The 13,759-nt window shown below is 43.6% G+C and overlaps 1 protein-coding gene across 32 annotated transcripts in view; it reads right to left on the bottom strand.

Moving 5' to 3' along the window:
• The window catches only part of CELF4 (CUGBP Elav-like family member 4), a 752,374-nt gene that overhangs the window by 250,503 nt on the left and 488,112 nt on the right, over positions 1-13,759 (bottom strand). For 6 of the 32 annotated variants that reach the window (XM_088153025.1, XM_088153036.1, XM_088153023.1 and 3 more), the window contains exon 4: positions 4,725-4,730. The exons of the other annotated variants lie outside the window; for them this stretch is intronic. In XM_088153025.1, the coding sequence (XP_088009151.1) occupies positions 4,725-4,730 (6 nt within the window). The remainder of the gene's footprint in view (positions 1-4,724; positions 4,731-13,759) is intronic. 32 annotated transcript variants of the gene reach the window in all.

Genomic DNA, 13,759 nt, shown 5'->3' with positions numbered 1-13,759 from the left:
GTGCTTCTGGGTCAGTTTTCACTCCTGAAAACTGCCTGAAGAAGTCCCTGCAGTTTTCTTGGCAACATTTCGCAGAAGTGTCTTGCCAGTCCTGTTGTCCTAAGGATGGGGAGAGTCTGATCCAAGGTCACCCAGCTGGCTTTGTGCAAAAGGCAGGATTAGACTTCACAATCTCTTGATTTCTAGTCTGGTGGCTTTAACCATTACACCCAACCAGTTGTTTATCCTACCTGGGAAAAGAGCTTTGGATCCTGGTGGTTAGCCCAATTAGGCCTAGTGTATTTTGAGTACTTGTAGCATTAGATGGAAAGAGTTTTCTGCATCTTTGCTACCATTTGATGATTAACTAGATTTTTGTAAGCAAGATATGGTAGCTCTGACTGAATCAGCATGTTAAGTCACTGAGTTAGGGGCAATTAAAAAAAAAGACAAGTTTCAGGCTAAGGTTTGCTGGAACAGTGTTTGCGTGAAGACACTTGCTTCACATGTAGCTACAAATGTAAAAAAAGAACAGATCATCATGTACTTTGTCCTCCTGGGTACTAAAAAGCCACTAAGCTAGAGAATAGTGCAGGATCTGGCAGATGTCATCTGTCAACAAAGGTGTCAACACTGTTGTGCTAATGTAGCACAACAGTGAAAAGAAGGAACTTATTTTTTAGTTATGTTCAGTTCAGATTCAATAATATTTGCATGGGTTTAATGCCATGAATTTGTGGTGTTGTATTTCTATTTGTGTGTGTGTGTGTGTGAAGGGGGGGGGGAATCTGTTATTCGGTTGCATTTCCTGAGAGTGTGGAACCAATGGCTTGAGTTTTTCTTGTTGAATTTGTATTACCTGTGCCACTAACTTCAGTGGGGGAGGAGGAAGAGGGGTAACACTGAAAAGAGTAGAAATAGAGTTGAAGAAGAGATCGAACCATCACCCAACTCCTGATCTCATGTGGATCAATGCCATTCATAAGTGGGTTTCTCCTAAACCCATCACAGTGGCCTGAACAGAGGCATCTGAGGGGGTGTCATGACCCATGTACAAAAGGGGTGGAGCTCACATATCAGCAATATGTTGCTTTCACCATTTGCCCTCTCCCCCCCTTAAAGCCCTCCTTGCGATCCGAAAATTGAATGCCTAGTGAGCAGGTCCAGTCCTTGGAGCAAGCAAAAAAAAAAAAAAAAGACTAGAACCAATCAGAGCCTAGGATGGAGGAATCTCTGGAAGACTGTCTGGATTTTCAAAGAAAGATTCCATTTTTTTGCATGGGAGAAAAGAATCCAAACCATGATGCATCTCCCTGCAGATTGTCCTCCTCCTGCAACACATTCCAGTTTCTACTAACTTCAACACCTCTCATCCAGATGGATACCTCTGCTTACGCTGTTGAGAAAACAATGCCAATGACTGGATGTCTCAGGGCAATTTGAGCTGGAAGTGAGGAGTGTGCTAAAGGGGTAAATGTAACATGACTTGGAATCACAACTTGTGTAAGAGCTACTGATGACATCCTATTGACCTTGGAGGTTGGCGTGTCTACTGGAACACATGGATCCTAATACAGGCAGAGTTGATCATTAGGAAAAGGTTGAACATAAACATGGCAACCTTGTAATGCCATCCTACAAAGTTAGGATACTTTCATTCAGGGAATACAATGTACGGTCCTGTTTGCCACATTTGAAATCAGGGATAATAGAGTTGATAACAGTGCATAAGAAGACCATCAGAATGATTAAGGGGTCAAACACCTTCCTTTTTAAAAAAGAAGACACTAGAATATTTAGGTCTCTTTAGGGGAAAAATTGATTGAGGATAGACATGACTGAGATCATAAAATTAGGCAAGGCATATATACTAATTTTTTTAAGGTACAGCAGTAAGGAGAGAGCTTGTCAGCTGACTTTCAGAAGTCTCATCCCTCCAGGGGGTCTTTGTGCTGTTGACAACTCCTCACTTTGCCTCTTGATCAGGGAATTTATTATTTATTTTTTTAAAGCAAGTCCCATGGCCTGAAAAAGTTTGAACCTCTTGATAGTTGCCTTGTCCTTATATCTCAGCCTGTGATCTGCTGAATAGAGCCAAAGGTGATGCATGTTCTATGCAGGTTACAGGTTTTCCATAGGAGACTTCACCAATGGATGTGCCTCCAGATGTTTTGGTATCTTCCACCATCCCCAAACGCTACCTAGGGAGGGCGAAAGTAAGTGTCTAGGGTTGATAACCTTTGTCCCTGGAGGAGTCACTGGGTATTTTCATGAACCCAAATGCCTCTTTTCCTCCAATGTCCACAGAAAACATTTCACAGGAAGGAGGGGAGGTGGAGAGTGACAGAAAATGACAGAAGGAAAGAGAAAGAAAGAGAGAGAAAGGGAAAAAGGAAATAGAATGCAGAAGAGAAAAGAAGGAAGGAAGGAAGGAAGGAAGGAAGGAAAGAGAGGGAGAAAGAAGAAGAAAGTGAAAGAGAGAAAGGGGAAAAGAAAGGGAAAGCAGAAAAGGAAGGCAGGAAGGGAGGTCATAAAACAAAGTGGGTAAAACTTTGTAAGAACAATTAAAAATGGCAAACCAAAGTACCTGTATTTCTATTGAACACGCCATTTGAAAAACCCACAAAACAAGCTATGCCAGGTATTTGATGAAAATAAATCTACTACCTATCTCTGTATAAATAGATCTCCATGAATTAGGGCAACGGAAGCTCCCTCTGAAGAAAGGAATAAACCCAACGCTCACTCTGAACCCATCCTATTGAAATTCCAAGCGGCAGCCACACATCTTTTTGTTTAAGGAAAGAAAAGAAAAACGTGATCAAAAGAAGGAGAGACGGGGGGAGATACACTTTCTGATATCCGTGAGAAGCAGTAACGCTTGCATGACCTTGCTTTCAACTAGCCACTCTGAGATTCCTGCAGGAGGAGTTCAGAGGCCAGTGGGTAGGCGGCCTCCGGTTGTCATCACGCCGTCCTCGAAAGAATAGGACTCCCCCCCCACATATCCATTGATTCCCCCAGGTTGGTAGCCAAGGTATGTTGAGTCTACATCAAAGGGCTCTGACAGGAAGCTTCACCCATCGGCTCCCTGCAGTATATTAAACCACATCCCGCCTTGGTCCCTACACACACTGTTACGCTAGCCTAATGCGGCCAGATTTTCAGAAGGAGGCCGAGAAAGCCTTCCGCGCATTTTAACTGTAGTTGGATCCACTCCCAGATTGACTGGAAGCAAAATTTTGCTGCAAAGGTGGAAGCTCCTGTTGGAGAAACGCACCAGGAAAATCTGAAGGGAAACTGAAAGGGTTTGGACTGGAGCTGCAACGTTTCTGGGAGGGACTCACCCCTTTGTCCCCACTTGGGATCCAGAGGAAAAGTAAGGGGATTTCACTGAACAAAAGCTAAGTTACTTGGGTGATTTTAGCCTGATCAGAAATGCAGTCCTGATTTTAACTTTCTTGTTTTTGTTCTTTCTTTCTTTCTTTCTTTCTTTCTTTCTTTCTTTCTTTCTTTCTTTCTTTCTTTCTTTCTTTCTTTCTTTCTTTCTTTCTTTCTCTCTCTCTCTCTCTCTCTCTCTCTCTCTCTCTCTCTCTCTCTCCTCCCTCCCTCCCTCCCTCCCTCCCTCCCTCCCTCCCTCCCTCCCTCCCATAGAACTAGTTCTCTGGCTCCAGATGTTCTTCTCCAGGAAGAATGCTTGATGAACTAAGCCTTTGCAAATTTCTGTTCAATACACTGAACTTAACCACAGGCCACAACATGCAACAGTGACATATATTAGAGTTATTTCTATTGGCTGCTCCCCAGCTAGGAGAGTAAGATGTTTCTGGTAAAAAAGCAGACTTCTGCCTAACCCTGTAGAAGAGCAATATCTGTTTCAAGAGCCAATGTTACCTTGATTCACTAATTGTATTGTGCAAAAATCATCGCTCCTTACTCTGAAGGAAAGGCACTGGCGTCTCGGCCTTCAAGACTAACGAGACGCCATGCGCTAGAGACAGAGTGTTTTCAGGAGCGGTTCCATATTTGGAAACATCTCTCCCAGGATGTCTACAGCTGACCCATTCAGATTTTAAATTGTCTTTGGATTCTTATCTATTGCAGCTGAATTAATTAAGATGGTGCATTAGCATACCACTCGCCGCTTGGTGCGTTTTGCTGAACTTCACAATACCAATTTCGGATCAAAAATGATAGCAGCCACAACACCGATGCACATTTATTTATTTAAACTATTTCTAGGTTGCCTTTAAGGGCAAAATCCCTTCCAAAATGCCCATGTTTGGGGGCGTGGATGCGTGCAGCCCAGAATGATATGGAAATGGAACATCTACAGAAGCATTTGAAACTGACATGAATGGGAAATAGAACAGAGGAAGTTGGGATCCTAGATTTGGAAGGCGTCCTTGAGGTCACCAAGTCCAATCCCCTGCTCCATACAGGATCCTAATTCAGGCATCCCAAACAAATGTCTCTCTAGCCTCTGCTTGAACCAAGCAGAGCCTTTGCATGACCAGAGGCCTCCTCATCCTGTTTGCAAGAATGGTTTACTGTCCCTCCATAGAAGTTCCCAACTGGGCTTTGAAAGAATCAACTTTCCTTCATGCTGCTTGCCCCTAGCATGTGCTATTCTGAGGTGGGCTGCTCTTGTAAATGGAGGATCTAATCAATGTAAATAGTAAAATGGCAGCCCAAAACGCAAAGGCACTGCCTTAAGGAAGCCGAACGAACACGTATCCCATCACGGCAAGCTTTTGAGTGTCGTGAAGCCCTCCGACGGGAAATGGGCTGACCGAAAAAAAGAGGAAATCAGTTCGATGAAGTGATGGAGATCTTTCAGATGTGTCCATCGGGACCATATCAAATTGGGCAGAAATAGAGGATGAATCATAATAACATTTGTAACAATGGTGTGGCCAAAGCTTACTCAGCAAGCCAATACTTACATATTTTCCGTTTTTGGAAATAGAAATAGAAATAACAGCTATTGTCCAAAGTATTTAAATCCTCTAGTTGCCTCCTAAACAGGAAGCTCTCATTGCAGTGTTTCTCAACCTTCGCAGCTTTCAGATGTGTGGACTTCAACTCCCAGAATTCCCCAGCCAGCCTTGCTGGCTGGGGAATTCTGGGAGTTGTAGTCCACACATCTGAAAGCTGCCAAGGTTGAGAAACACTGTCCCATTGCATCCTACAGCAGTAACTGCCAGGGCTGTGCAACATGGGTTATCTAGTTGGCCTCCTGCCTAACTGATCTCCATACCGCTAGCACCTCCTTTTCTTTTGGAGAGCAGATACAGAGTTGTCCTAAGTGGGTGACTTCGCTTTGGCTCCAAAACGGTCCTTCCCTGTTTTTCTTTCTTTCTGGGGGAGGGCAGAGGAGCAACGGGCTGACATTTCAGCTTTCGGGAGGCCACGGCTCTTTGCGTAGAGAGACAGAGCAAATACCAAGGCAGGGGCTTCAAAGGAGCTTTAAATACCTCCAACTTGGCATTTGTTTGCAGGATTGAAGTGGGGCTGAGCTGATGTTGATCCTTTTGTGACCAGACAGCCGGGCGTGCTTTGGTGCTCGGCGCTCCGGTTGCATTGAAGAGATAGTCTGGCTGACAGGATGGCTCTGACAGGTTCCCATTACATCAGGTAATGCGGGGAGGTCAGGATTAGGAATTGCACCTGCCTGACGGTCCATTACAATCGCTTGTGCTCTCGCCACAAAGTGCTCGAGGCGTCCTGTCAGCAGGCTGACGAGCTGCTCAGACATGTCAGCCAGAAATGACATCCTGGAGACATTTTGGAATAGGGCTGATCCAGATCTCAGAGCCCAACAGCTCTGTCTTTCATGGTCCTCTTCTTTCGACCAAATGGCCAAAAATGACCATCAGTAATGGGTACAATCCTCCTTTCCAACCCTCCTCGCTGGGTTGCTTTATCATGAGCGTTGTCATCGTACAACGTTGGAGCCCTTGGTGCTCTCTGAGCTTGGTTGCTTGCTTGCAGACGTTTCATTACCCTACTAGGTAACACCAGCAGTCACTCGCACTGAGGATGTTACCAAGTTGGGTAACAAAACGTCTGCAAGCAAACAGCCAAGCTCAGAGAGCACCAAGGACTCCACAATTCAACCCAGAGCTACAGAGATTCCCTTCTATTGGGCTCATACAACTTTGCTGGCCATACTCACTGGCATAAGAATGAAGCTGTTCCGTTGCCTACGTGGACCCTGAGTGGCTAGGACCACCCTCCAGATTCACCCAGCAAGCCCTGATCTTTATTCAATTTGTAATTATTTTACTGCTTCCTCCGGATAATTTGGATTGTCTATGTAACAACAAGCCTAAAACTCTTGGACTTTAGCACCTGTTCTTATGTTACCTGTCACCAGTTTATGCAGATAAGTATGGCCAGCAAAGTGGTTTGAAGACCATGCTCATGGTACAGCCATTCTTCTTCAGTTCCTTACTTGCTAGTGAACCCTGCAAGCTCCATATTAGTCCTCCTGAGATGGATCATAGTCAATATGTCACATTTGCCCTTAATCTAGGGTTCTCAAAGCATTCTAGATAGAAGAGACTCTATGAGAACCATGCAAGAGATTGTAATACTCATTGTATTTACTCCCATATACAGTGGATTTTGGAATGATAGTGGATGTACTAGAATGTTCTGACTTTTTTGAAATGATAAATAAATGCAGGTGGTGAAGGTTGGCAACAATATAGGACTGATTTGTTATTGCTTTTTTCTGCTTTTTAAATTTCCCAGCCCAGTGAAGAACTCTTGGTGGTCTCCCATCTGAATGAAATCCAACCCTGGTTGCCAAGATCAGCCTAGGTCAGCTAGATGTTGCCTCCCTGCTGTACCCTCAGCAGGTTGCTTTCTGCTTCCTGATTTTGTGTGTGTGTGTGTGTGTGTGTGTGTGTGTGTGTATGTATGTATGTATGTATGTATGTATGTATGTATGTATGTATTATAATATATAATCCCCTCTTACCCCCATGGGTGGTATGTGTCTTCCTCAATCTCGAGTTCTCTACCAGAGGCCTGGGAGTTTGAGGGTTCTGCACAGTATCTGAGCTGATCCTAGCCCTGCACTCTTTGGGGATGGAGATCTTTGATGTTGTTCCTGGGATCTGTGGGAGTCCCTCTCCCAGCTTAGGAGTCACAGCCCCCAGTGCTCCTACCACCACTGGGACCACTTTGACCTTGACTTCTCACATCCTCTCTAGCTCCTCCTTCAGGCCCTGGTACTTCTCCAGCTTCTCATGCTCCTTCTTCTTGATGGTGCTATCACCTGGCACTGCTACATCTATCACTACCACTGTCTTCTGGTCCTTGTCTACTACCACGATGTCTGGTTGATTGGCCAGTACCTGCCTGTCCATCTGGATCTGGAAGTCCCACAGGATCTTAGCCCTGTTATTCTCCATGACCTTCTGTGGAACCTCTCATCTGACCTTCGGGGGGGAGGTCTAGCCCATACACTGTTCAGAAGTTTAATTATCAGGTTCTCTTGTTTTGTCACACTCACACGCATGCACGCATGCATGCCACAGACATCATTTTGTGAGTGTGCCCATAATCAGTTTTCAAAATTCCCCATTTGCTCTTTAGTCCTACCCTTCATTTAGATCACAAGGCTAGAAAATAGCCTGGGGAAGCTACTTCTGCTAGTCTGGATGCAAGCAGACAACCAGAGCCTTCTGTCCTGTAGGGTCTTCAAGACCCTACAGGACAGAAGGCTCTGGTTGGGACATGAGAAATCTCAGGATTCTCTGGCCTCGGTATAAACATCACGATTACTCAAGAAGCTGGGAAATAGAGGGGTTCATTTGGCTTCAGGTATTTTAGTGTCCTCCAGCATTAAGCTGCTGAGCTCCATGCCCCTAAATGAAGAACCCAACTTTCTCATGATAGGGGTTTAGTTCTTAGAGAACTTACCAAATGGGGAATATTCATCTTACACGGATGGATTTTATTCTAGTGCAGCCAGACAATTCGTCTTTCCAAACCCTATACCTCCTTTTTTAAAATCAGGACATCTCTAGCAACTGTGGCTGCCTTCTTGCCTCCGAAGCCCATAATAACAGTAGTTACAATAATATTAATAGCAATCATAATAAATAAAACACTGGTGCTTGCAACTGTTTGGAAAATCCTCACCTTGCATGCTTAACTCATCCATATGGGTTGCACAAATTCTGCCATATTAGATAAAATGCACATCACTTCCAATAAAGGGAGCACATTTGCTGTTGATGTGCCATAAAGCACAATATGGGGAGGGGGTTACGGCAGCCCTGGGTAATAACAGGTCTGTTCGAAAGAGACGCCACAGCCTTGCCGTAAAGGAGCCATTATCCTAATGCACTCCAACAGTGGAGTTCAGTCAATGCTTTTCCAAATTAATTGTGGAGTGAGACTATAAATATATTATTAATGCACATGGTAATCCATCGACAAGCAACTTATGCGTGCCTGTGTATGCCTATCCTGTAACTTATAGAGAAGGTATTTTGTTGAGCTATAAGCAAGCTTCTTTGTAGGTAAATTGGGCTGGTGATGACCCAGAGGACCAATTTGGGATGTTTCTCCACTTTAGTCCTGACCCTGATTTTAAGGACCTCTGTGGGTTAACCCACTTTAACCGTCTGGAAGTGGGTTAACCTCTAAGCTTCAACCATCTGGATGTGCTCCTAGTCAACCACCCCACTTCTATCTACTGACCCCAAACTGCTTTGAATTTCACTTAATGCTCAGCTAGCTCCCTAAGTGGCACGGCAGGTCAACCTCCTGCTTGGTCAGAGGGATGCTCCATCAGAATGCTGCTGTTCTGGGGGCATAACATGGAGGGAACAATGGTCACATCTTTCCTTCTTCCCAACAACCAATCCATTGTGTTTAATGCAGGCTGCAGATGTTATGCTTTGCCCTTGATGGCAACATGGTGGAAGGCAGAAAAGTCTTCCACCTAACCCCCTCTTTTATCAAAATTAGTATCTTCCCTAAATTCATTAAAGAGAAGAGTTGAGGCTCCATCAAGTAGACCTAAGCTCTTGGCGATCTTGTGGACATCTACTTGTCATGGCCTTTGCCATTGTCTTCTTCTGGGATAATTTTTCAGCTCCCCCTGTCTAGAATAAGCTGTGGTATGTTCCTTGGTGGTTGTCCAGTCAAGAATTAATCAAGCCTTAGCTTCGAAGCCCAGATAAGGTTGGTAAGATAGTACCACTTGGTGAGTCTGTGAATGGAAACTTCAATGTCTGGAGGCCATCTCATGCCTGTAACCTAGCATGCAAAGACCAACACTTCCCACAGCAGCCAATAAGGATAGGGAGATTTGGGGAGTCTTTCATGCAGAAAAGACAAAGATGTGACACAGCAACATGGGACAGTCCAGAATCTCTGAAAAACACACCCACCCTTACTGAAGAACATAAGCCACACTTTAACTCCAAATAACTTTGGGACATTTTTCCTTCCCTCTTCATTCATGTCAAGGCCTGTTTTGCTAAGGCCCTTGCAAGTATGTCTGCATGCACACATGCACACACATATACCATGAGCAAAACATGAAATTAAATAATGGGTGTCAAAAATGGGTTTCCTGTTGTGCAAAGAGCCTCTCTGTTCTTTCTGTTATAATGATATTTAGCGTTATGATAGGTTCAAAAGTGGGCCCAATAACCGTGCAAGGCCATAGGCATGTGGGGGTGAGGGTAGAGAAAGTGCTACCATGTTGATCATGATGTCCTAGGTCTAAGGTGTCATTCTGCAGGGATATTATGATGCGCATGACATCATCATGGTTTGTTCTGGAGTCCTATGTGCAATGTCAGTCAACCCATGCTGGTCTCTGGCTGAAAAATTTAAAAGACAGTCAACCTTACAACATTTGAACTAATTTTCCTAGTTACAACCCGCAAACCTGGTTGTTCCTGGACTGAACACAATGGTTCTATCTCCAAAATCTTGATGGAGATGAAAGGAAATAAAATAGTAGGTTGCTATTAGCTACCAAAGGAGTTCCTTGCATTACTGAGTGTTGAATTGGGGCCTTACGATTAGCAGCTCAGCCATGATCGTTACTATCGGGTTTACCCTGGTTTGCACGTGAGGGTCTTCCACCTTTTCCAAGAAATGCAGAGTTTGCTTTTCACTCTTCCTTATGTTTATCCTCACCAGGGCCTGTGAAGTATATCCAGCTGAAAAGGATGATATGCTGAAGGTTACCGAGAAAGTTTTATGGTTGTGCATCAGGCCTGCTTCCTTGCGCATCTGGGCTGATGAGGGTGGGATGATGTCATGCTTGTGACACGAATGACATAATTTGCATCAGTGGTGGGATGATGTCATCACAAGCAGGATCTCATGATGGCTTGTACCAGGTGACCTTCTCCCTTCACCAGCCTGGAAAACCAGCTCCTCATTCTAAATCAGTATTTCTCAACCTTGGCCACTTTAAGCTGGGTGGACTTCAACTCCCAGAATTCCCCAGCCAGCATGGCTGGCTGGGGAATTCTGGGAGTTGAAGTCCATCCAGCTTAAAGTGGCCAAGGTTGAGAAACACTGCTCTAAATTGTACTATCCAAGGCTAGTCTTTCCCCAAACCCCTAACTCCTCATTTCTCTCACTGCCTGAAGTGATTCCCAAATAGTGATTTTTAGTGAATTCATAAATACCTGATGAAGGAGGAATCATATGAACTGCATGGTGTTTGAATTAAAGGCAAATCAAAGAAAATCAAATTTAGATTTCGTCCTATTCCTTCCCATTTCTCAGAGGTGTGCCCAGAGTATACTAAAAAAATTCAGCGGGGATGGTGTGAGGGCATAGCTGCTTGTTTTTAATGTGGGTTGCATCCGGGTTACATATTAAAAAAAATAGGTGGAATTAGATCACACAGTTGTGGAGGCCAACTTGACCTTTTTGACCATCACCCTGTGGACACCCCACTATTAATTTTAGGAAACTGGCCTGTAGTTTACCACCCCAAGACTGAGGGTCTGGAAAGGATTGTGCAACCATGTTCCTGTCATATTTTTCCAAAAAAATCTGATAATGCTTCCGCTAGCTTGTAACTTCTGGGGATATACAGTCCTGATAAATATTGACTAAGAGAAAAAATAGAAATGGTCTGATGGAGCTCATGAAATACATTCCATCTACTTCTCCTGTTATAAATGTTTAATTTTAGACAGCTCATGGCCATATTTTCTTTTCATTCTTGGAACATACAAATCATATATTTAAAAAAAAAAAAATCTCTCCAAGTTTGTAAAAACACCTTCCAATATCCTGCTTATGGTCAGATTTTTTAAAAAGTAAAATTAGAAAAATGCTAACAGACAGCTCTGTTGTTAATTTGGACATCTTTGTATTTAATTCCCTTCTCTGAGAAACCTAAGCAAAAGGATCTAAGTTTTATCCATAGCTCTCCTCCATTAAACTTAGATTCTACATTCATTAAAGCAGAGACTTGTCTCGTTATACTATTTATACTATTCCATAAAACGGTATCTATACTAATGATATACACCCACAAAAGACAAATGCATGTTAAAAGTGCTATTAACATTAATTCAAATGGAAAAGGCTGGTTAGATTCCCTTTTTTAACAGTGGAAAGAGGGGAAGTCAGTATCAATCATTCTACAGGAGCAGGTCCTGCAGGTAGGAACAACAGGAAGGAAGGAAGGAAGGAAGGAAGGAAGGAAGGAAGGAAGGAAGGAAGGAAGGAAGGAAAGAAATTGGGGTTTAAAAAAAAATAGTTTAGTCTCGTGTGGCTTGCAGACAGAAAAGATTTTCTTGGCTGAGACAATGAATGAAGATGCTTTAGCCGTGAAATCAGCACATTACTCAATTCTGAAAGAGATCATGTGGCACCAAAATCTGCCCTATTTTCCAGAGCTACACCACCTTGTGCAAGGGGAACATTGTGAACTTTAAGACAGACATCCTTGGCACACCCAGCAGATCAACATTTTCCGACCCTCCCAGCTGCCGACCCAGCAGAATGCAAATGCAATGTACCGGCTGAATTGTCTAGACAGTGATGGGTGTTCAGCTGGACACTTGACCAGGAAACAGATCTTGGTCTCCTGAAGGAGAGGTGTGAACATTTTGATGCAACAAGCACATTTCAGGCAAGAGACAGCAAAGGCACTGAAAATCAAACTTTCTTTCTTATAGCACCTTTGTATAAATTCATTATGGATAGATCTGCATACAACAGAATACTGTAGAGTTGGAAAAATATAGGAAACAGCCATTGAAATAGTCAATACGTTGCAGGAATTTCAGAATTAAGCCAGTGTTGGCAAGCAGGCAGAAACTGGCTTCTGAAGTTCTTTCTACCCTCTTCACCAGCAGTTGCTCTAGGAAAGTTCTATATTTTCTTCTTCTAACAATGTAACATGGGGGGGGTGTGCACGCACACACTGGGACCCACAGGGTGGGATGCTTATGTTCCATTCTGGATCATGTGACCAGGAGGGAAAAGGCTTAAAATGGCCACTTGGCATCATGTTATGCTGCTGCCCCATTGCTCCTCCCTCAAGATGCATGGGGGGTGGGTGGGTTCTGGATTTGTTCCTCAATCCCCAAACCCCTCTTCCTCCTGGAAGGTCCTAGGATGGAAATAATTTCTATCCTCACATATAAACCATCCAGAAACTCTGGAAAATGCTCCAAAATTACCCTGCCAAAATTCAGCTGTTTTAGTATCAAAATATAGTGGCATAATTTGGGGCCCTTTAAGGAGTTTTAAGGGTCTCAAGGGAAACAGAGGCCTCCTGATCTCATTTCCATCTTTGCAAGCCATCAAAGCTTCAAAACTCAAACTCAAAATGGGCACTGCCTCTTCCAGAGACATCATCACACCATTAGACGGCCTCCGAAGTTCCTCAAAAAGGTCAGATTCAGAAGAAAAAGTGGCTAATTCAACTCCTCAGGTGTTGGGGGGGAAAGCAGATAGAGGAATGTGTTCTCGTTCTCTCCTAGGATCAGAATCTGAGCATAACCACTGAAGATTCAGGAGACTCTACCACGATAGAAAGTGGAAACAATTATTTGGATAGTTCTGGGAATTTGCTACTAGAAAATGTGATAATATGCATAACCACAACCCGCGGGAAAGGGGTTGGACAAATTCATGGGGGCATCTTGGTGACTTATTTTTTTGCTGAAGACAGCTTCATGATTATCTCAGAGCCTTAACCTGTAGTGGTTCAGAAGGGGCTTGGAATGGAGACGCCCTGGATCTAGACCACCAACAGCTGTAGAAGCTCACTGGGTGACCTGGGGTCAGTCACTCTCAGTGCAGCTTGTCAAGACCTCAAGACCTCAAGACCTGGTTGTGTCATCAGGCCTGGGGGTCTTTGGGAACTGGAGACATTCTTAGATGGCTCCCCTGTAATTGATATTCTCTCTCTCCATGGGGTTTGTATATTTTAAAATTTAAAAATTTTAAATTTTTTGATGATGTTGTATTTTAATGATCACTTTTTAAATCTTTTATAATGATCGTTTTTATCTATTTGTTATTTTATTTGAATGTTGTACACCGCCCAGACTCGCTTCTTGTGAGATGGGTGGCCATGCAACTGTGATATATAAATAAATAAAGATAAATACAAATCAAATACATTAATTCTCATTGACAGTACCAATCATTTTATGCAAGAATGAGCTACAGGGTTGCTGGTTGGGAATCCTGGGATTTGTAGTGCCAACCTTCTAAAGGGTATTCTGGCTGGGGACATGGATGCTCTGTATTGAAGTAAAGG

The sequence above is a fragment of the Python bivittatus genome, unplaced genomic scaffold (genome assembly GCF_059951505.1).
Source record: "Python bivittatus isolate LINGU-HERP-01145 unplaced genomic scaffold, Pbiv_v1 ctg000570_np1212, whole genome shotgun sequence".
Taxonomy (NCBI): domain Eukaryota; kingdom Metazoa; phylum Chordata; class Lepidosauria; order Squamata; family Pythonidae; genus Python; species Python bivittatus.
The sequence above is the reverse complement of the archived record's forward strand: the minus strand, read 5'-3'. Positions and strand labels throughout refer to the sequence as shown.